This window comes from Saccopteryx bilineata, chromosome 10 (assembly GCF_036850765.1).
Source record: "Saccopteryx bilineata isolate mSacBil1 chromosome 10, mSacBil1_pri_phased_curated, whole genome shotgun sequence".
In the NCBI taxonomy this organism is placed as follows: domain Eukaryota; kingdom Metazoa; phylum Chordata; class Mammalia; order Chiroptera; family Emballonuridae; genus Saccopteryx; species Saccopteryx bilineata.
Window position 1 is genome coordinate 69,005,832 of NC_089499.1, and position 24,095 is coordinate 69,029,926.

The 24,095-nt window shown below is 39.4% G+C and overlaps 1 protein-coding gene across 1 annotated transcript in view; it reads left to right on the plus strand.

Moving 5' to 3' along the window:
* Positions 1–23,376, plus strand: part of TAFA4 (TAFA chemokine like family member 4) — a 304,694-nt gene extending 281,318 nt beyond the window's left edge. Inside the window, exons 4-5 of the mRNA XM_066244832.1 lie at positions 15,629–15,753; positions 22,054–23,376. Of these exons, the coding sequence (XP_066100929.1) occupies positions 15,629–15,753; positions 22,054–22,065 (137 nt within the window). The 3' untranslated portion in view covers positions 22,066–23,376. The remainder of the gene's footprint in view (positions 1–15,628; positions 15,754–22,053) is intronic.
* The last annotated feature ends 719 nt before the right edge of the window (positions 23,377–24,095 follow it).

Here is a 24,095-nt window from a genome sequence, read left to right on the forward strand (position 1 = left end):
GGTGCAGTGGATAGAGTGTCAGACTGGGATGCGGAGGACCCAGGTTTGAGACCCCGAGGTCTCCAGTTTGAACATGGCTTCATCTGGTTTGAGCAAAGCTCACCAGCTTGAACCCAAGGTCACTGGCTTAAGTAAGGGTTCACTTGCTCTGCTGTAGCCCCTGGTCAAGGCACATATGAGAAAGCAATATGAACAACTAAGGTGCCGCAATGTCTTCATTGCCTGTCTGTCCCTTTCTCTGTCTCTGTCACACACACACACACACACACACACACACACACACACACACTAAATAAATGTATAACTTTAGAGCAACATTGGTGGACAAAGAATACCCAAACTCTGAAAGTTGGGGTTGTGATTTTTGTCTTCATATCTGGTGCCCTGCGCCACGCGCTGCCTGGCAAGTGTTGCTGTTCAATAAGTGTTCATTAGACCGAAGTCACTGAGGAGGTGTAAGAAGTTGTAGCTCAGGCTTTAGTTAGGGTATGTCTGTTTTCAGCCCCTGATCTTCTAGTCCACATCTGAACATGTTTCCATTTGGGCTTTCTAGCTCCATCTGCTCAATCTTTATCCCATAATAATTATGCAGTATCATGCTGCTAACTGGCTTTGGGGAAGACCTAGTCTCTGCTGATATGTTCTTCTTATCTGATTTGTCAGTAAGAATAGAGAGGATTGGAAATATAAATTCATTTGAATTTACATTTAAATTAAAACAAAGGTTGGAGCAGGCACTAATTAATGCTGGCATAGAAATCAGAACAGCCTTACGCATTTTTGTTAATCCACACCACGGATACTTATCTGGTGTTTTTGTTGCTTTTCCATAAAACCATAGCTTTTATTGGTTAAACAGGGAGAAAAATGAGCCCTCCCCCCATCAAACATTTTTGTTTTAATTAATTTAAAAATATCCCTGAATTATTGAAATTTGTCTTTAATACACATTTGGGACTGGGATGAAGAGTTATCTGATGGAAGGTATGCTTACTTGGATCCTAAAACAACAATGGTTTAGCTGCTAAGCATTCTTTCTTATGAATCTTCTCCTGGCATTTACAAGGCTGTTTAGTGGTGAAAACTGCATTCTACACAGTTATCAAAATACAGCTCTCTAGAGATAATGCTTGATAGTTTTATGGTAGAATGAGATAAATGAGTAGTACAATGAAGCTTAATTTTTTTTTTGTCAAAGTGAATGCTTTCTAAACATCAGGTTTAAAAAGATTAATACAAATTTTAGGAATGGGAGGCAGTTACTTTATAAAGCTTTTTTTTTTCTTTTGATGATCCCTGAATTTCTTTTCTCAGATGACAGAATGCACTTAGTTAAGGATGAGTTACTGTTCAGACTGTAGAAGAATTCTGTGGTTTTCTGACTGTGTGGAGAGATACAGGGTCTGTCTTACAGTTGGGATTTCACAAACTTTTCTTCCTGGGTGTGCCTCCTATGGACAAAGCAGTTTTCTGAGTTTCTGAGTGATGGTCAGGTGAGTGACAACAAGGTGTAGTTTTTAAAGGCACTGCATACTGGAAGAGTGGGTAGTTTGTTCACTCAGCACCTTTGTGCCTGGTGTGTCCCAGATGCTGGGGGAAGGATGATAATTAGACTCAGGTCCTGCTTACAAGGAGCCCACACCTTACTAGGAAAGATAGACAATTGAATTCTTATAAAGGAAGTGCTCTGGGCAGAACAGAGAATGGGAGAGGGATGGTGCCCATGGGAAACACTGGGTAGAAGGGAAGTGGGCAGCACAGGAGAACCAGTGGGGCAGCCTTTGGGTCTGGATATTCAGTTTGGCTTGGAAATGGCAGAAGACAAAACTGGAGGTATAAAGAAAAACATTGATAATTGAGGCCTCAGATAAAGTCACTATTCAGGATTTAATTCCTAGCTTCTGGGAATTTGTATTCTAGATTAGATGGAGTGGGGTATGCCAATGAGAAAGGGGATAAAGTACTGTGAACAAAGTTCATATGAAATAGCCTAAGATTTCGGAGAAGGAACAATGTGTCCCTGATTTTGATAGTTCATCTTTCCAGCACAGGTTTCGTGCCTAGTCCAGTATGTGAATGTGTTTGTGTGTGCGTGTGTGAGAGAGAAAGGAGAGAGAGAGAGAGAGAGAAAGAAAACCGTGGACTTGCTCACGGTGGGCGCACAGAGAAAGATAGTGGGCTGGTGGTAGCATGGTGTTTATCGTGGATTACAAGTATTTTCACAAGCCAGAGTTTAATGAGATTTGATGAATTAGCTCAGACTCTCATTTTGAGCTGAAAACATTAACATAACTATGAATCAGTGTTTATCAACCAAGGTGGAGACCCTTCTAGCTGTTACCCTGGGGTAGGGAGTGCTACTGTTATCTAGAGGGCAGAGGCCAGGAATAATGCTAAACATCTTACAAAGCGTGGGAAAGAATCTCACAATGAGGAATTATCTGGCCCCAAATGTCAATAGTGTCAGCGTCAAGAAGTCCTGCCTTAGTGGCCCCCAGTGCAGAAGTATGTACTTGTGTGAGATGGCATTTAGCTGAGGAGGACAAACCTTATCACAAATGATCAGTCTACACGTCTTCATCCACTGCCTCACTCAGTGCTCTGTGTACCTTGTGGCAATAACAATACTATGTTATTTGTGGAATGTGTGGACAAGTAAAAGATTGTTGAAAACAACATTATGGTGCTCTAATGACTGTTTTTACGCATGTTGCCTGGGTCAGGTTGGAATGGCTTTTTGTCTTGAAAAACAAGAAATATGAATATCCACTTAGTGATCTCAAAAATTAATAAAGGTGTAGTTTTTAAAGAACATTGTGAGCATCTTGAAATAACAATGGTAAGAGCAAATTGCTAAAGATAAAATGCCTCAGAATCTCAGAGAGTATTCTGGTGGCCTCTTCCATGTTCTTAGATGATATATATATTCTAAGAAGATGCTTTCTTAATCTTTCTGTCTATAGTGTCAGTGTAAGAATACATTTTTCTCTAGAAAAGCTTTAACTCTGTTAAGTACAACTAAACTAAGTCAACAAATGAGAGCCTAGCTCTTGTTCACTGTTAGTCTTAGTCAAGAGTGGGCTTATCTAAGTAGCTATATAAATACATACAGTGTTGTATTTAATAGGGGTGATACCTTTTTGAGATAAGCGATCACCCTTAATCTATTTTTTACATTAGAAAGTAAAGAAATGCTCTAGAAATGCACCAGAAGCTATGAGCCACATTACATTTTCACCTAGAATATTATAGAAAGTACTAGTCACTACTACTGTTGGGCAGATAAAATGTATTATGCTCACTTTGTTAAAAATTGTGCTGCCCACGTGAGGCCGTTGCCCAGGTGATATTAATGTGTGTTGAGAATCCTTGTAGCCTGGGGCTTGGTTTTGGGATTAAGCCTTTCCCACCCTTTTTTTGATGTGGGGCGGTACAATCCAATCATGCCTCAGAGAAGTGACATAAAGTGGGGGCAAAACGGGAGTTTGCCTCTTGGTTCCTGAGGTTAGCAGGAGAGAGCAGAGAGAGTAGAGCCAGCAGCGGAAGGAGGCCACGTGGAGGAGGCCAGGAAAAGCAGCCAAGATGGCAGAGTGCTGAGTGAGATGCCAGTTTGTGTAGAGTTTGTATCTGGGATAAGGAAGGAGATGGGGAACTGAGGAGAATAAGGCTGGTGAGCTAGAAATCTTTGATTCTAGGAAACTCGGATAAATCAGTAGCTTTGTGAGCACTGAATGTGATTGGGTTTTGGAGCCCAGTGTGTGTTTTTACTTGCCCGCCGGGTGCAAGCTAGGATTAAAGACTATGGCCCATCAGTTTTTGGCTCCGCTGTTTCTTTACCGACTGTCCGAATCCAATGCGAACCTGCATGGGCCGGGCTGCTTTGATGGACCACAAAGCCAAGGTTCACTGTCTTCTTTTCTTCCTTTTTGCATAAAGCTAGAAATTTATTACAGGTTGACATCTTTATGTTTTCATAAGTTAGAAAGGCATGAGGCTTTTTAAAGAATTTTATTTTAAAAATAGAAGTAACAAGAGACTTTCATTTAAAGTATATTATAGTATTTTGTAACAGGAAAAAAACCATGCCTCCTACTGACTTAATTTCCTGTGGAGACAAGGTTCAGTTAAGTGGGCAGTGTTCTCAAGAGTTATTTTAATAGAATCCTACTTCTGGGTCCTCTTTCTCAGCTCTAGCTGGGCTCAGTATGCACTCAGAGTATAAACTTCTGGACTGTTTAATCACCTATTTATCCCCAGGTCAAAACTCCTGATTGATTCTTATCTAACCTTGAGTTCCTTAGTCAATCTTGAACTCCTAGGAATTTGCAACTTTTATTTAGGCTACTGTGGTGGCTCTTATTATGTCTGTCTTTTCCAATGTAGTCTTCTATAAGATATGAAAAAGATTTTTTAAAGTATAGAGTATTTTAAATTCCAGGGCAGCTTGCTATTTTAAGGAGGCTACTGTGAATCTGTCTTTAGAATATCAGTTCATATTTTCCAATTAGTAAATGAAAGAAAACTGTAAATAAGTTCACAAGAGCGTGATTTTATATATTTCTTTCTTTTTTTTAAAGAAATTAAATTTAAAATCTTTAAACAAAATCCTAGATAAATAATAGTTATCTATAGTTAAGATATTGGCATTTTTTTCTTTGATGCTTGCCTGAATCCATCATTTTTTCCCCTCAAGGTCCTTTTCTGTGGTTTGGCATCAGAATTATCTTGGCTCCTGTGAGTTCAGTAAGGAAGCACTGCTATGTCTCTGCTGTGAAGTCGAGATAATATGATTCACGCTATTTCCTCTGCAAAGAGTTTGTTCCCAGATTTCTCACCTCACCCACACCTCAGCTGGTCCTCCTTGCAGACCCTTTCTGCCCTCATTCTTCTGTCCTCCACTGCCAGGCTACTCTTCCAGATGCACAGCTTTCCCGGGCTGACTGCATGACCTTGCTCAGAAACTTTTCGTGGCTCCCTACTGCTTAACCTTAAACTGGCCCTGAGAACCACTAAAGATTGTTTTGTAGACTGTCCTCCTGTGCTGAGTGCCCAGTGCAGCCTTGCTGACCCTCCCTTCAGCCACACGATCTGCTGGCTTCCAGGTTGGCCATTCACTGTAGCATTGCTCCACAAGGACAGATCATTAACCATCTGTGTCAAGCCTTCTTTTGACTCTTCCATGTGGCTCTGATAACCTACCTCTCAAGAGTATATAGTTCCCTCACTGAGTGAAACCAAATGTCTAAGGAACGGTTTTAAAGATTTTTAAAAAAAGGTATTTTAAATTCAGCTTTAGCTCTGTGTAAATATAGCTAAGCTCTGTCAACATTTATAAAACTTCTCCAGTCCTGCAGATGTTATTTTAAAATGAGGATTGGGAACCATCTCCTAACTTATCTTTATATCCACTTGGGACTGACCTAAGGTATTCAGAAAATAACGAATGAGTGGTTAGCACTATAAATATAGTCGGACACTGTGGAGCACTTATTAATCTAAACTATTGTTATAAATGTGGCATAGTAGAAAGAGTGATGGGAAGAGAGCGTTAAAATCTAATAGCAATTCTAGCTCTGGTGTTTATTTCTGGAACTTCTGTTTCCCCTTCCTGCTTCTGAAGATTTTTGGGACAATTAAAAGAAGAGCAGTAGGTAAAAGTGATTTGAAAATGACAAAACTCAAGTCTTGGCCAGTTGGCTCAGTGGAAGACTCTCAGTCCTGGGTTTGATTCCTGGTCAGGGAACACAGGAGAAGCAACCATATGCTTCTCTCTCTCTCCCTCTCCTCTGTCCCTATCTTTCTCTTTCTCTATCCCTCTCTCTCACTCTCTCTCTCTCTCTTTCTCTCTCCTCCTGTAGCCATGGCTTGAGTGGTTTGAGCAAGTTGGCCTCGGTGCTGAGGATGGCTCTGTGGCCTTGCCTCAGGTGCTAAAATAGCTTGGTTGCTGAGCAATGGAACAGTGGCCCCAGATGGGTAGAGCATCACCTAGTAGGAGGCTTACCAGGTGGATCCTGGTCAGGGTGCACATGGGAGTCTGTCTCTGCCTTCCTGTCTCTCACTTAATAAAAGAAAGAAAGAAAATGACAAAACTCCCATCTAGTTTGAAGATGAGATTTTCTGATATTTGGGGTTGAAAAGAATTTTCTCAGGCTTCACCCCAATGTGTCCATCCACTCAAGTTCAGTGGCAGTCTCTGACAAAATAAATAATCCATTTAGTTCTATTTATTTCTCTGTGTTGGCACCTTCTGGTTTAAATAGCAAATGGTTATCTTAGATCACAAATATGCCTTACTCAGGTGTTACTGGTTTTGATGGGACTAATTAATAGGTTAGTAACTCAGGATTTGGTCAGAATCAGAAGTGGTGGCGGCCTTTCTACATCAGGAAAGCACAGTGTCTGGCCACTGCCACCGAGAAGGAAATGGCCCTGTGCCCTCACCATGCGACACTGCATTTGGCTAATAGGAATTCTGCCTGTAGGCTTGCCGTGCTGCCTACTGTTGTTGCTATTTTATGCAAGAACCATTTCTACTGGAGATCCTTGGTTTGAGGGAGGGGCTACATGCAGGGTGGGAAAAAGTAGGTTAACAGTTGCTTGTATGGAAAATAATATAATAATGAATACATTATCATACAACAATGAACTCTGTGTCATGTGCTGACAGCTGTAAACCGGCTTTGCCCACCCTATATATACGGTTACAGTGTGGACTGCGGTGTCAGGTGGTATCCATTCATTACTTCCTAACTGTCCTCAAACTATGTGACTTGGTTTTGTCTTCTTCAAAGAATGCGTGAAAATGACAATTTTTTTTATCTCAGAGTTACAGTGAGATTGAAATTATAAAATGCAAGGAAGGCAATTTGCAGCATGCTTGGCCCTCAAGAAAAAGTATTGTAACTATTAGGATTTATAAAGATTTTCTTGAACTTGAATCTCAGACTTCTTAGACAGCAGTAGTTTGAGTGAAATCCATTTGGGGAGGTTCTCTATCAGCATTGCTGTTTCAACAGGAAAGATAGGTATAAGAGCCTCTCCATCTCTCCCCTCGCCTCCCAGCTCCCCAGCCCCAGCACTGTGTCCCACACCAGCCTATTGGCTGGGCTCACCTATAAGTCAGTTGCAACCCTTTTTGTCCCTTAAATTTATGGGAATTATCAGCCAAATTGATGGTGCTTCCTTTACTTCTTCTGCTTAAAGCACAAGTCATTTTATTGGTTGACTGCTGCAAGCATGGTGAGGTAAGGAGGAAGTGAGTTCACAAGTGAGCTAGGTAGTCTAGAATGTGGCCATGTGAAGGGATGTCAGGACCTCCTGTCTTCTGGTGCTTAGAACTTGCTGGAAAGGATGCAGAGGTGAGCATCATGTGTGATGAAAATGTTCACCACTTTTAGTGTTTGCTATTGACAACGAAAAGCATCCAACATGAGAACTTTGCACTATTAACATACAACCTACAAACAAAGATGAAGACCATAGTAGTAGCTCGTTTTCTGAGAACATAAGTGACTGGCCCAAAGTCAGCCAAGACTTTTACATGAATTGGTTTTATCCTCATCATCCTGTGGTGAGGTCCTATTTTCACCCCCATTTTAAAGATGAAGGGATTGAAGTGGAGAGCAGTTAAATAATGATTCCAAGGTCATTTGTAAAAATTAGCACAGCCGGATGACGTCAGAATAATGGCGGGGTAGGAAGCGATACCGATAAATCTCCCCCAAAACTCAACAAGATCTTCAACCAGAAACAGAAAAACCTATACTTGGAGCTTCCAGATGCTTCGCAATACACCCAAAGGTATGATTGAGTGAAAAATTGGCTAAATATATAACCAAACCCCGAAGGAAAAAGGGAGTAAGAAATGCTCCGCCTTCCTCACTAACCTAAACAGGGCGGCTTTCTCTGGTAACTGTGAATATAGAAACTGAGGCGGGCAAAGGGGGTGAATAGATCCAGGCCGCCGCGGCACAAACGGCCGAACCAGGCTGTGGCACACAGATCCAAGCCGAGGAAAATCTGATCCTGTGGCAACCCGGGCAATACAAGCTAACACTCGCGCCAAACCCAAACAAAGAAAGACAAGCGGAGCGGCCATTTTACCCGGTCTCCTGGTCGGTGCGCAGTTAGTGGGCGAGAATTTCTTCCTAGGCCCCAAGAGTGGGTGCCCGTGTTGCCCCACGGAGAGGCAGGGTCAGAAGCCTTTCTGTGGGCCGAGGACAGAGTCTCTGGGCAGCCCCAGCGCCCTGGGAAAGCCACTCATGGGAGGGAGTGAGAACTACTACCAACGGTGGAGATTTTCCGTGCTGGTGAGGGTTTCACTCAGAGGGAACCGCGGCCGGCCTCATATCCTGGTGTGCGCGCGCAGATAAGGAGTGAGCGATTCCTCCGAGTGCCTCCGCAGTGCGCGCCCGTGTTATCGCAGAGAGGGGCAGAGTCAGGGGCCTTTGTGTGGGCCAAAGCGGAATCTCGAGCCGCCCCAGCGCCTTGCAAAAGCCGCGCACGGGGACGGAGCGAGACTCAATTCCAACGCTGCAACTTTTCCCTGCGGTTGGGGGTTTCACTCAGAGCGTGAAACTGCTGGCTGGATATCCTGGTCGCAGACAGTGAGTGAGAGTTTCCTCCAAGCGCTCCCCAGAAGTGGGCGCCTGCTTGTGTTACCGGACAGAGTGGCAGAGCCAGTGGTCTTTGAGTGGGCGGAAAGCCCGCCTGATTATGCTAGCAGCTCTGACTGACTGAGCCTTACCCAGAGCCCTGTGCTGAGTGGAAATAGAGTGGGGAGTTGCCAGCTCTTTGAACCTCTTACTATCCAGGCATAGGCAGCAGCAACCCCATAGCTGGATTATCAGGCTACTAATTGAGGAAGGAAAGACTAGGAGAAAGGCTCCAGGAACACGGACTCTCTCACTGTCGGAGCCTATAAATGCTAATGAGCCTCAACTCCCACGAGACTAAAGCACAATACATGACATTGCCATAGAGACTTATCAACTGCAAGCCTCTACCTGAGCGTGCCAAAGGGGCAGAACCCAGGATACAGAGTCACCGACCAGGAAGAGGGAGAGAAAAGAAAAAGCAAGAAGATAACCTCTCAAAATCAAGAATAATCTGCAGACTTTATAACCTATCACATTTTATTATATTTGATCGTTTGTTTCTCTTATCTTCATTCTTGATACTTTTTTTTCCTCCTCCGATTTGGCCGATTAACTCTCTACTGGTCTTACTCTCTCCTCTCCTTGAACTACACTACCCATAAGTGTTACATCTCCCATTATCTTTTCTCTTCTCTTCCTTTCTCTCTATGAGGGTTGCACTCCAAAACCCTTAACTCTCTCTCTCTCTCCTTTCTTTTTTCTTCTTTTAGTGGTTCCCTCTTTTTTTTCTCTCTCTCTCTTTCTTTTCTCCCTCTATATTAGTTTCTTCCTTTCTCCTTTACATCTCCTCTCATTCAAACCTCAATAACAAACAAATTCTCTTATCTGGGACTCAAACCTATGTTTGTGGCATTTTGGGGGGCTTTTACTTCACCTTTTTAACTCACTAGCAGTGCTCCCATCCCTGGCTCTCCATATTATCTAGTTCTTGTTCCACTAAATACAATAGTAAGTTTTTAATTTGTCCCCCATTTTTCCGTTTTCCTCTTATTCCTCTCATCATAACTCTTAGACAACCAACACCTAAAAGCAAATCATTTTATTCTTGACCCAAATTTTTTCCTTATTTGCTTTTTGTGGGTCCATACCCCCACCTTTTTTTTTTTGCCCCTTTATTACTTTTCCCCAATTCAGGCCCTCCATCACAGGCATTGTTTGTTATAACTCACAGTCCACCACAAGATTTTCTCAAGAAAGAGGGGAGAGGAGAGGAGAGGAAAAAATGAGGGGGGGAATAATTTCCTTTTTTTAAAAATTTTTATTTTATTTTATTTTTCTTTATTTCATTATTAATTTTTTTTTAAAAAAAACAACTCTTTTCGATTTTTTATTTTTTTTTATTTTTTTAACTTTTTATTCTTTATTAAATCTCATAAATACTATCAACAGAACCACCCTCAGATGCCATTAAGGAAGAGAAAATAGAATATCATGGATACAAAAGAAAGAGAGGTAACACAGCTAGATGAGGAAAAATCTATGGAGAAAAAATTTAATATATTGGAAACCTTGGAGCTAAATGACAGAGAATTCAAGATAGAAATCCTAAAAATCCTCCGAGATATACAAGAAAACACAGAAAGGCAATATAGGGAGCTCAGAAAACAACTCAATGAACACAAAGAATATATGTCCAAGGAAATTGAAACTATAAAAACAAATCAAACAGAGATGAAAAACTCAATTCACGAGCTGAAAAACGAAGTAACAAGCTTAGCTAATAGAACAGGTCAGATAGAAGAGAGGATTAGTGAAATAGAAGACAAGCAACTTGAGGCACAACAGAGAGAAGAAGAAAGAGACTCAAAAATTAAAAAAAATGAGATAGCCCTACAAGAATTATCTGACTCCATCAAAAAGAATAACATAAGAATAATAGGTATATCAGAGGGAGAAGAGAGAGAAAATGGAATGGAGAACATACTCAAACAAATAATAGATGAGAACTTCCCAAGCCTGTGGAAAGAACTAAAGCCTCAAGTTCAAGAAGCAAACAGAACTCCAAGTTTTCTTAACCCCAACAAACCTACTCCAAGGCATATCATAATGAAATTGACACAAACCAACAGCAAAGAAAAAATTCTCAAGGAAGCCAGGGAAAAGAAGAATACAACATATAAAGGAAGGCCCATTAGATTATCATCAGATTTCTCAGCAGAAACTCTACAAGCTAGAAGAGAGTGGACCCCAATATTTAAAGTCCTGAAAGAGAGGAACTTTCAGCCACGAATACTATACCCATCAAAGCTATCCTTCAAATACGAAGGAGAAATAAAAACATTCACAGATACAGAAAAGATGAGGGAATTTATCATCAGAAAACCCCCACTCCAGGAATTACTAAAGGGGGTTCTCCAATCAGATACAAAGAACAAAAAAAAACAGAGCCACAAGTAAAAGCTCCAAGAAGAACACAATAAAACCAAATTTAAACTGTGACAACAACAAAAAGAAAGAGGGGGAGAAGACGGAGATTAACAGTAGCAAAGGATGATGGAGTGCAAAAGTACTCACAAAATAGTTCGCTACAATGAACAGGGTAGGGACCCTTTTCATTACTCAAAGGTAACCACCATTGAAAAAACCACCACAGAAGCACATGAGATAAAAAAGATAGCAACAGAGGAAAGATGTATGGAATACAACCAAATAAAAACAAAAGATAGAAAAATGAAAGAGAAGGATCAAACAAGACACGAAACTAACAGAAAGCAAGATATAAAATGGCAATAGGGAACTCACAAGTATCAATAATTACACTAAATGTAAACGGATTAAACTCACCAATAAAAAGGCACAGAGTAGCAGAATGGATTAAAAAACAAAATCCAACTGTATGCTGCCTACAGGAAACTCATCTAAGTAACAAGGATAAAAACAAATTCAAAGTGAAAGGCTGGAAAACAATACTCCAAGCAAATAACATCCAAAAAAAAGCAGGTGTAGCAATACTCATATCGGATAATGCTGACTACAAGACAGGAAAAGTACTCAGAGACAAAAATGGCCATTTCATAATGGCTAAGGGGACACTGAATCAAGAAGACATAACAATTCTTAATATATATGCACCAAACCAAGGAGCACCAAAATATATAAGACAGCTACTTATTGATCTTAAAACAAAAACTGACAAAAATACAATCATACTTGGAGACCTCAATACACCGCTGACGGCTCTAGATCGGTCATCCAAACAGAGAATCAACAAAGACATAGTGGCCTTAAACAAAACACTAGAGCACCTGGATATGATAGACATCTACAGGACATTTCATCCCAAAGTGACTGAGTATACATTTTTCTCCAGTGTACATGGATCATTCTCAAGAATTGACCATATGTTGGGCCACAAAAACAACATCAGCAAATTCAGAAAAATTGAAGTTGTACCAAGCATATTTTCTGATCATAAAGCCTTGAAACTAGAATTCAACTGCAAAAAAGAGGAAAAAAATCCCACAAAAACGTGGAAACTAAACAACATACTTTTAAAAAATGATTGGGTCAAAGAAGAAATAAGTGCAGAGATCAAAAGATATATACAGACTAATGAAAATGACAATACGACATATCAGAATCTATGGGATGCAGCAAAAGCAGTGATAAGAGGGAAGTTCATAACGCTTCAGGCATATTCGAACAAACAAGAGAGAGCCCAAGTGAACCACTTAACTTCCCACCTTAAGGAACTAGAAAAAGAAGAACAAAGACAACCCAAAACCAGCCGAAGAAAGGAAATAATAAAAATCAGAGCAGAAATAAATGAATTAGAGAACAGAAAAACTATAGAAAAAATTAATAGAACAAGGAGCTGGTTCTTTGAAAAGATCAACAAAATTGACAAACCCTTGGCAAGACTTACCAAGGAAAAAAGAGAAAGAACTCATATAAACAAAATCCAAAATGAAAGAGGAGAAATCACCACGGACACTATAGATATACAAAGAATTATTGTAGAATACTATGAAAAACTTTATGCCACTAAATTCAACAACCTAGAAGAAATGGATAAATTCCTAGAAAAATACAACCTTCCTAGACTGAGTCAAGAAGAAGCAGAAAGCCTAAACAGACCTATCAGTAGAGAAGAAATAGAAAAAACCATTAAAAACCTCCCCAAAAATAAAAGTCCAGGCCCTGACGGCTATACCAGCGAATTTTATCAAACATTCAAAGAAGACTTGGTTCCTATTCTACTCAAAGTCTTCCAAAAAATTGAAGAAGAACCAATACTTCCAAACACATTTTATGAGGCCAACATAACCCTCATCCCAAAACCAGGCAAGGATGGCACAAAAAAAGAAAACTACAGACCAATATCTCTAATGAATACAGATGCTAAAATACTAAACAAAATACTAGCAAATCGAATACAACAACATATTAAAAAAATAATACATCATGATCAAGTGGGATTCATCCCAGAATCTCAAGGATGGTTCAACATACGTAAAACGGTTAATGTAATACACCATATCAACAAAACAAAGAACAAAAACCACATGATCTTATCAATAGATGCAGAGAAGGCTTTTGATAAAATACAACACAATTTTATGTTTAAGACTCTCAACAAAATGGGTATAGAAGGAAAATATCTCAACATGATAAAGGCCATATATGATAAACCATCAGCTAACATCATATTAAATGGCACTAAACTGAAGGCTTTCCCCCTTAAATCAGGAACAAGACAGGGTTGTCCACTCTCTCCACTCTTATTTAATGTGGTACTAGAGGTTCTTGCCACAGCAATCAGACAAGACAAAGAAATAAAAGGCATCCATATCGGAAAAGAAGAAGTAAAGGTATCACTTTTTGCAGATGATATGATCCTATACATCGAAAACCCCAAAGAATCCACAAAAAGACTACTAGAAACAATAAGCCAATACAGTAAGGTCGCAGGATACAAAATTAACATACAGAAGTCAATAGCCTTTCTATATGCCAACAATGAAACAACTGAGAAGGAACTCAAAAGAATAATCCCCTTCACGATTGCAACAAAAAAAATAAAATACTTAGGAATAAACATAACAAAGAATGTAAAGGACTTATATAATGAAAACTATAAACCATTGTTAAGGGAAATCGAAAAAGATATAATGAGATGGAAGAATATACCTTGTTCTTGGCTAGGAAGAATAAATATAATCAAGATGGCTATATTACCCAAAGCAATATACAAATTTAATGCAATTCCCATCAAACTTCCAATGACGTTTTTTAAAGAAATAGAGCAAAAAATCATCAGATTTATATGGAACTATAAAAAACCCCGAATAGCCAAAGCAATCCTAAAGAAAAAGAATGAAGCTGGGGGCATAACAATACCTGACTTCAAACTCTATTATAGGGCCACGACAATCAAAACAGCATGGTATTGGCAGAAAAATAGACACTCAGACCAATGGAACAGAATAGAAAGTCCAAAAATAAAACCACATATATATTGTCAAATAATTTTTGATAAAGGGGCCAACAACACACAATGGAGAAAAGAAAGCCTCTTCAATAAATGGTGCTGGGAAAACTGGAAAGCCACATGCAAAAGAATGAAACTGGACTACAGTCTCTCTCCCTGTACAAAAATTAACTCAAAATGGATCAAAGATCTAAACATAAGACCTGAAACAATTAAGTACATAGAAGAAGACATAGGTACTCAACTCATGGACCTGGGTTTTAAAGAGCATTTTATGAATTTGACTCCAATGGCAAGAGAAGTGAAGGCAAAAATTAATGAATGGGACTACATCAGACTAAGAAGTTTTTGCTCAGCAAGAGAAACTGATAACAAAATAAACAGAAAGCCAACTAAATGGGAAATGATATTTTCAAACAACAGCTCAGATAAGGGCCTAATATCCAAAATTTACAAAGAACTCATAAAACTCAACGACAAACAAACAAACAATCCAATAAAAAAATGGGAAGAGGATATGAATAGACACTTCTCCCAGGAAGAAATACAAATGGCCAACAGATATATGAAAAGATGCTCATCTTCTTTAGCTATTAGAGAAATGCAAATCAAATCGGCAATGAGATACCACCTCACACCTGTTCGATTAGCTGTTATTAGCAAGTCAGGTAATAGCAAATGTTGGAGAGGCTGTGGAGAAAAAGGAACCCTCATACACTGTTGGTGGGAATGTAAAGTAGTACAACCATTATGGAAGAAAGTATGGTGGTTCCTCAAAAAACTGAAAATAGAACTACCTTATGACCCAGCAATCCCTCTACTGGGTATATATCCCCAAAACTCAGAAACATTGATACGTAAAGACACATGCAGCCCCATGTTTATTGCAGCATTGTTCACAGTGGCCAGGACATGGAAACAACCAAAAAGCCCATCAATAGATGACTGGATAAAGAAGATGTGGCACATATACACTATGGAATACTACTCAGCCATAAGAAATGATGACATCGGAACATTTACAGCAAAATGGTGGGATCTTGATAACATGATACGAAGCGAAATAAGTAAATCAGAAAAAACCAGGAACTGTATTATTCCATAGGTAGGTGGGACATAATACTGAAACTAAGAGACATTGACAAGAGTGTGGTGGTTACGGGGGGGAGGGGGGAATGGGAGAGCGATAGGGGGTGGGGAGGGGCACAAAGACAACAAGATAGAAGGTGACAGAGGACAATCTGACTTTGGGTGGTGGGTATGCAACATAATTGAACGACAAGATAACCTGGACTTGTTATCTTTGAATATATGTATCCTGATTTATTGATGTCACCCCATTAAAAAAATAAAATTATAAAAAAAAAAAAAATTAGCACAGCCAAATTCAAACCCAGTCAGGCCTATGCTGAAGTTTGAGATCTCACTAACTATACTATAATGAGAGAAGTCAGTATGCCAATCTGTATTGACCTTGATATTGTCCTCATTTGGAGGAAGAAACAAGTGTCACAAACATAATTTGGCCTTTGTTTTCCAGCTTCCATCGTGATTCAGAAATGGTGGTGCCACATGAACCCTTGTTTGGAAGGAGAGGATTGTAAAGTGCTGCCTGATTACTCAGGTTGGTCCTGTAGCAGTGGCAATAAAGTAAAAACTACAAAGGTATGTATGGACAAAGCAACTATGACGTAACTTCAGCACTGCTGACTGTGGACACCTCTTTATTTCACCCTGCCGTCAAGAAGACAGCATTATTTTGTACTGGCAAATCCTTGTGGGCAGGGCCCCCATCTGTGACTTTGGCCCTTCTGAAAAGTCCTCTCCCCAGTATCACTCTTTAGATGGGATTTTATTGAGCAGTGATCTCATGGATGAACTTGTTATTTTTGGCGAGTCCTCATGAGCCTGGTTGAAAATAAAGGTTTGTAGGAGTCAACAAGCCAGTGTATTACAATGGCGTGGCAAGAATACACATACTGATGCTTTACTACAGTAGAAATACAGTGTCTATAAAGAAGTCTCATGTTGAAGACTATAATTCAAGTCTTACAAGGTCAAAAGTTCCTCCCCAAATGGATCTCTTTCCAGTACTCTGTCTCTGAAGGATACCATTGTCTACCCAGTTTTTTTAAATTGATTTTTTAAAGAAAGAGACAAAGGGAGAGAGAGAAAGAGGGAGTGGAAAACATTGATTTGTTGTTCCACTTATTCATGCTGTCATTGATTGATTGTTATATGTGGCCTGATTGGGGATCAACCTACAATCTCGGCATGCCAGGATGATGCTCTAATCAACTGACCTACCTGGCCAGGGCCTATCCAGATATAATGCTTCCCTTATCTCCCCACGTCCATCTCTATTATTCTGTGCTTCAAATTGTCACTTCCAAATCCCTGCATCCCTCTGCATCTCTGTGCTTACAACCCTGTCCAGTCCCCTATAGTCTCTCATCTGCATTCTGAGTTGCTGCTTCACATACATTCTTGTTCCCATCTAGTCTGTTCTCCATTCAATGATTATGTTAATTTTTGTGAAATACAAGTCTTCTAAGCTCATCCACCCGCAGATTTTCTAAAGACTTCCTTGTGGCTCCATAGCTCACTAGCTCCTGCCTTTCTGGTCCTCAGTAAGTCAACTAGCAGCCTCCCCCCTCCTTCCCTCCTGCTCCTGCTTTCTCTGCCACTCTCAGTTCTTCTTACTGTTCCTCGTACCTTTGCAGGTACAAGGTGTGCTCTTTATGGAATGTGCTTCATCTTTTCCTAGTTCACCATTATTTACTCAAGAATGCGTCCCTGACTGGATTCTTGTCCCCTTTATCTCTGAGCATTTACTGTGAATGTATTTTACATCAGTTGGTATATAGTTGACCCTTGAAATCCACACATAACTTTTGAGTCCCGCCAAATTTAAGTCATCCCTCAGTGTTTGTGTGGGATCAGTTCCAGACCTCTGTTACTACCAAGTTCTGTTGATGCTCAAGTTCTCTATATAAAGCAGCATAGATAAATGCTTACAGTCTGCTCTCTGCATCTGCAGGACTCCCACTTGCAGATAGAAAGAAAACGGTATAGGTAGGTATTGAAACAACTCACATATAAGTGGACTCATGCTGTTCAAACTCATGTTGTTCAAGGTTCAGCATATATTTATTTGCTTAATACGTAGAGTATTTTGTCCAAAGGAGAGCTGTGAAGTCAGGGCCAATGTCTATTTTTGCTTGCCTTGGTAGACCCAGAGCCTGCTGAATGACTCATTAACAATTTTTTTGAATGAAAATTGATAAAATAGTCCATACTGGGATTATTAGAGTTGGACACACTGAAAGAGAATGATTCTTTAGTTCTGGTTACTCTCAGAGCTTTGGCCTCATGGAGACATAATGTGTCCTGCATGGCTGCTCATCTCACTTACGTTTTTCTCTTTATGAGTATGTTGAATTCTAAACAGAGTTCTCATTCATCTTCAACTGAGGTCAAAAGCAGGAGAGTTCTCTTTCTAAATGTGTTTATAAGATATTATCCTAACAAGATTTTATAAAATAAATACTTAAGTATCCCATTAATGTAATAAACTATTTTAAATCCATAAAAATAAAATATTTTATAATAAATTTTAAAGAAAATATAAGTTAGCTGTCACTATAACCTGAATTATCAATAGCATATTGAATCAGTTGGTTAAGATCCTTATCTATTTAAAACATAATTTCAAAATCAAGAGCATTTTCAACATTAATTTCAATTATCAACTAACTTGACCTTGTTAATGTTATATCAGGGTGACTAGGACAAATGACTTGATGGAATATTACACATCCAGGGCAGTGGAAGTTCACAGAGTCATTGGTGGTGGAGAAAGGGTAACACTCCCATCGTTCTATGGGCTCCTCCTCCAAGCCAATTCTAGGTCACTTCCAATCTATGTAACCCAAGTGTGCTTGCTAAGAAACCCCACCTTAAAACAATCCTACTGTCCTCGTCTCACTGCCCTTTCAGCCATGGCTGAAACAAGACCATGAGCGCAAGCTAGCTATGTTCCAGAAAAGAACGTGCCCATCTGTGTAACCTCCCGCAGCGCCCCTCTATTTATGTGCAGGTAGAGGAGGCATTTGCAGGAGGCAGGCCTTCAGGGAACTTTGTTTCCACGTGCTAGAGATATAAACTTGCTCTCGCTAAATCCTCAGCGCTAGTGATATTTCATGTGGCACTTCAAAAAGTTGTGGAAACATAATACAGTTCCCTAAGCTACCGTGAGATTTAGCTGCTTTTTTTAAGTGATACACCACCTGAGAATAATCCCAAAGTCATAAAACTTTGTTTTCTTTATTAATCCAAGTCAGTGTGACTTGAATTGTATAAAACATTTTATGTCTTTATAGATCTTATGCAGATACAGTAAATTCATTTGTGGAGCTGTGACTGGCTCTGTGTAGAGCTTAGTGCCACAGAAAGTATTCTTCTTTCTTAAAATCAATGTTGACCTTACACCACAGGTGAGATTGCTGTCCTATAAAGTGAGAGCTATGGTCTCCCTGGCGGAAGGGTACTAATTATATAACACAATAGTTTCCATTTTACTTAGCAATTCATGCACAACAGCATCAAGTCATGGAAGGGCTAAAAATCAGATTGTCTACTGTAAGCCAGCTATGTCAGAGTTTTGTTTTCTACTTAAATGTGAATATGAGAAGAGTTAGTTAGCAGTTAACTTGAGACGTTAACAGCCTAGATAAAGATATGAAAATGAGAGGGACAATTCCCAACCCAACCATCTTGTCTTTGGGCATTGAGTTTATTCTACCCTGTGTAGGTTTCAAGGTCCCCAGAGAGGGTGCAGTGATTTCTTCTTCTGGGAAAATATAATCCTCTCTCTCCCTGTCATCCTGCCTCCATTTTCATTTTCTTCACTCTGAGTTTGACTGCATTCTCTGTGCAATACTAAGCCTCCTCACCAGTGCACGATGTCCTCTTTGCACCAGAGCCAAACATTTGCCAGGGCTTTTTGTTATTTGAAAATAGAAATAAATCATATTGAATTTTAAGAACTTTTAGTTTTTTAATTTTGTAATTTTTATAACACTTACTGAGGGTAAAGAACTGTATCTTCAGGGCTGTGATTCTCAACCAGGGGCAGTTTTCTCTAAGGGGATATTTGTCAATGTCAGGGACATTTTTAGTTGTTACATGTTGGGAAGGGGAGGGGTGAACTTCCTCAAACGTGCAGGGCTTTTCACAACCAAGAGCCACCTGGTCCCACTGTCAGTAATGCTGAGACTGAAATATTCTGCTTTAGAGAATAGTTTATTTCTCCAGTAGCTCTCTGTAAGCATCTTACATGATTCTCTTACTTCGTTTTGTTCTTCAAGGTTTTTACTAAGTGTCTAAATGTTTTCAGTATTTCACACTAGATAACTAGAGGTAAGAGGAGTTTAAGCATAATCATCCTCAAGATCTAAGATGACCATAATGTCTTTGGTGGATCCCTTTCCCTCTGTCTCCTGGGCTTCCACCTATGCTGTCCTTGTCCTCTTTTGCTACATGTTATACTAATTTACTGGTATCAGCAGCTATACAATAGGCATCATGAGAACTTGCTGAAATGCAGTTGTTAGCCCCACTCCTAGGCTACTCTGGTATAGTAAGCCTGGGATGCAGCTTGGAAAACCACAGTTTAACAACATTGTTAGGATGATTCTGATGAACAAACTGTATGAGGGAAGCACTGTTGCTCTGAGCTCCACCTACTCACTGTTCTCACCTTTATCCTGCTTATATTCTGCTTTCTGAACCACCAGAGTCATCCCTTGCCCAGGCCCTTTCTTGGTGAGAGACCACTAACAGATCCCCATTGGTAACAGGTGGAAAAGATAGAGAATAGGCATTTGGGATGGGCCTTCATTGCCACTACCCAGTAGGTCATGAGTTTCCATGCTCCAGCGCTTTCTTCTTCATCTTCTCCTTCTTCTAAAATTCCACTTGTCTTTCCAAGACCAGAGGAGATGACTTCTTTCCTCTGATGTTTTGTCTCCGCTTGTTACCAGAGCGCAACATACTAAGGGTACTCTGTCACATGAGAGTGGAGCTGGTAGGGTATGTTAGCACCTTTATTCATCACAATTCCAAAATAACAATGAGCCTTCCTTAAACAATCAGAAAAATAAAAAATTTTTAGGAAAATAAATCCTAAAGTATCTTCTCCAACTTTTTGTGCAAATAGGCTCCAAGGTAAGCTGGGCCTGGAGAATAAGCTTCCTTAAATAAGACTCTTTGTAGAATTAGATCCTAGGTGTAAATCAGTGGCTACTAGGTCACATACAGATACATGCTGGGTTGGTCTGGACAGAGCCACCACTTCCTAAATGTGAACCACGTGCCAGGCACTGGGCTGTGCAGTCCAATTCATATTCATGCACTCTCCACTGCTAGAGGGAGCAGGTGCTGTTCCCACATTTAGCAGATGAAGAAACAGAGAGAGACAGGGAAGAAACAGAGAGAGTCTCCCAACTGAGAAAATGACCCATTCAGTCAGGTTTTTTTTAAAGCCTAAGACTGATCCTCTTTCTTTCACATTCTTCATCCTATCTGTCACATGTCCTACTGGCCTTGTTTGCATCACTTCAGTCAAAATGAGTCTTTCAAGTTACCTCTGGCCATGTGTTCCTTGTGTCATTCTTGTACCTCAGCCAGAGGAAGGCCACATTCTGTGCATTGGTCTGGGGTCCCCATTGCATTCTCTTCCCTCTCCGCCTGCAAGGCTCTTCCTGCAGATGGTTGGGGCTCCCTCTGTTCCTTCAAGTATCCCCTTTAATATCTCCTTCCGAGCAGACGTTTCTACACAGTAGCCTTCTACTCTCTCTGCCCCAATCTGTCTTTCCTCCAATACACACACCACCTCTGACATGAAATCCAAATTTCAGTGTTCATAAATAAAACTTTATCAGAACATAGCCATACCCGTTAGTTTAGGTGTTGTATTGTCTATGCTGCTTTCGTGGTCTAGAAGCAGACTCTTGGGTATTCGTGATAGGGACTCTGAAGCCTGCAAAGGTGCATAATCTATGTCTGGTCCCATATAGAAAGCGTGTGCCAGTCATACTATAGGACAGCTCGTGAGCATGGACAGGGATTTGTTTGTTTGCTGCAGTATTCCAGCAGGAACAAAAGAGCAGTTGTATAAGACACTGTGTCAGTTAATTACGGAATCTGGGGTTTGAGTAAATACTTGATTGGATCTAAAGACCAGATGTGTTAACTATGCTAAATAATGTAATTTACTTTGAAAATATTTTCATGGTGTAGACATGTTAAAGTCTTAAGCTTTTATTTTTTTCTTCTAGCTGGTGTACTGATTATCCAACTTGTAAAGTTTCTTACTTTAAACAAATCAAACTATTGAAACCGCTGGTCTGTTTTCTTAGCTTTTAAGTGATGAGCTCAGGATATTTAAAAATGGAAAAAACAAACTTTGTAATGGATGTATGTTTCTAGTAAACAGCAGTTTTCTTTTTTTTTTTAATAACCTTGCATTTTAAAAATGAAAGTTACATTTAAAAAGTAGCAAAAGCAACATTTTGATTATGACATATGCTGATTTTAATTGGCATTCATTAGGAAAAATTTAGCACCATTAACAAAGCATGCTCAGCACAGACAGGCAAGGTAACCTGATGGGCCTTGAGTGTATGCGATCTGATGAAATTTTTTCATAGCTCCACAAAATAAAATGCAAGGACACATAACGCCATGTTGTGAAACCTTTGAGCAAGTTTTCTCTCCAACCTAAAAGCAAGACATGTGAAAAAGAATGTGAAGAGTGGATTTGGTGAGGTTGGTTATGAATAGTGCTACAAACTGCTAATCTCTGCACAGTGACGCAGACAAGGATATAGGTGTCTGGTCGCAGGGAGGATTATCTTAGGTGGGCATGGGGTATTGAATGCTTATTTATTTAATTTGTTTTAGGTAACCCAGTAGCAAAAAAGGTATGCTTCATTCCTGGAGGTGCGAGAGGATGCAGAGCTCTCTTGTTTGGATTACTGTCCTGACCATGTGTGGGAAACCATCGTGGATTTCAGCCATGTCATTTGTGCATATGTGCGCTATGAGGAGTGGCGTTCACACTGCCCCAGACCTCTCTGCTTCATAATTTTATTCCATTGAATTATAACCACGATATGACACAGAGTTGACATCCTATCCCTAGAGCAACAGACCACAGGCTTCAGAACGGATCACTGCTAAGGGAATATCGGGTCTTCAGTTTCTTTCTGCCTTCACAAAGGAATGCGATGGATATAGCTTTCACATGTCCTTGTCTTTCCTATTTTGAACTTTTCCTTTAGCTCTTGCATTAATGTGGTTGGAAGTCGATCTAAATAATACAATATTTTGGCAAAACATATTTGTAGGCATAGGTTAATGAACTCTGATTAACCTGTGATGAAAGTTTATAAACCTTAAAGAACAGTAAGACTTATTGAGGTTATTGTGTGTGCATTCTATTTTTGCTTTTGATAATTTAAATTTTTTGTATTTTAAGTTAGGTTAGCAGAAATAACATGTGAGCATTTTAACTTCAGTGCACCGTTTTGCTGAGTGCTAAGAAGTATATCAACGCTGATATTTTATGACCAAAGCCCTATCATGACATGTACACACAAGAAGTAAAACCTGTTGGGATTTTTCTGGCTGATGTGTAGTCATAGAGGTAGACCATTTCAATATGAAGTATAAAATAGTCTCTGTTTTGATCAAGGGTGATTTCTTAGATCTAGTTTATGTCAATTATATTAAAATATTTTGTTAACTCCTAGATAAGAGTCTTGAAATGCTGAATTTTTAGACTGTAAATGATTTATTCTTAACTTAGCTTTCCCCCTACTTGTTAGTCATTGTATTTCTTTAAATGTAAGTAAAATCTGTGTCATTTTTTTCTGGTTCAATGATTTTGCAATAGACGTGTACATATTTCCAGAAGCTGCCATGTGGAAATAGATTGCTGATGAAAGTGACTGACCTAGATTTTAAATGCACAGTGTTAGGAAAACACACACCACTATAATAATAAGGGATTGGTTTTTTACCTTAAGAAATGACAAAAGGATACTTTCTGCACTATTAATTATCTTTCCTCTCACAGTTATGGGGAAAATGTTACTATAATGTTTATAGTAGTAATAATTATATATATTTAATTATATTCTTGCAAAAGTTATGGAAATAGATGATATTCATTTGTTTGCTAAATTTTGTTTGAATTTGACTGACTGAACACTTACCAGGATTTTTTTTTCATGTTAATAAGTAAAAAATTCATTCTGCTGATGGCGTATAGCACGTCAGTTTCTGTGATTATTTTATTGCCTTGTGTTAACATCCTAGGCTTGCAAATTTATATGCAACCGTGAGAAATAACTAAGAAAATAACATTTAATGTTGGGGATGTGACCTATGTGGAAAACTTTAGACTTAAATATAAATTGCTAATTTATTTCTTCTCCCAAACCTGTGCAGCATTAAGGAAATAAAATCTAGGGAGGTTTAATTAAAGTTTAAACACGTTTATTATGTTTTATGTACACTCTGTTGCCTTTAGTGTAAGACCTTCCATTGCAAGAAGATTGTTAAAAAAATAAATACATTTTATATATAGTACATGAAACAATGTCTTAGTCTTTGCCCACACACCTGCTTTTGTGTCCCAGATAAAATCAAGTAAGAATGACACTACTTTACCTTGAGGTACATTTCTAAGTTTGAAGCTACTTTCAGGGAGTAGATGGTCCATTGGGAAAATGGCAGGTATCAAAATTGCCGTTTCATCCATTATTTCTTCAAAGTATATGTTTTACCTCTTTCAAAGTTTAGCTCTGAAATGTGGGCTTTCATGAGAAGCATTCTAATGTTATCATTTCTAGTCCTTTCCAGTAGGGAGGCAGCTGGGACACTCTTCTAAGCTTTCCAGACTTTAAGGCCAAGACTGCAAGGCAGCCATGAGGCTGTTG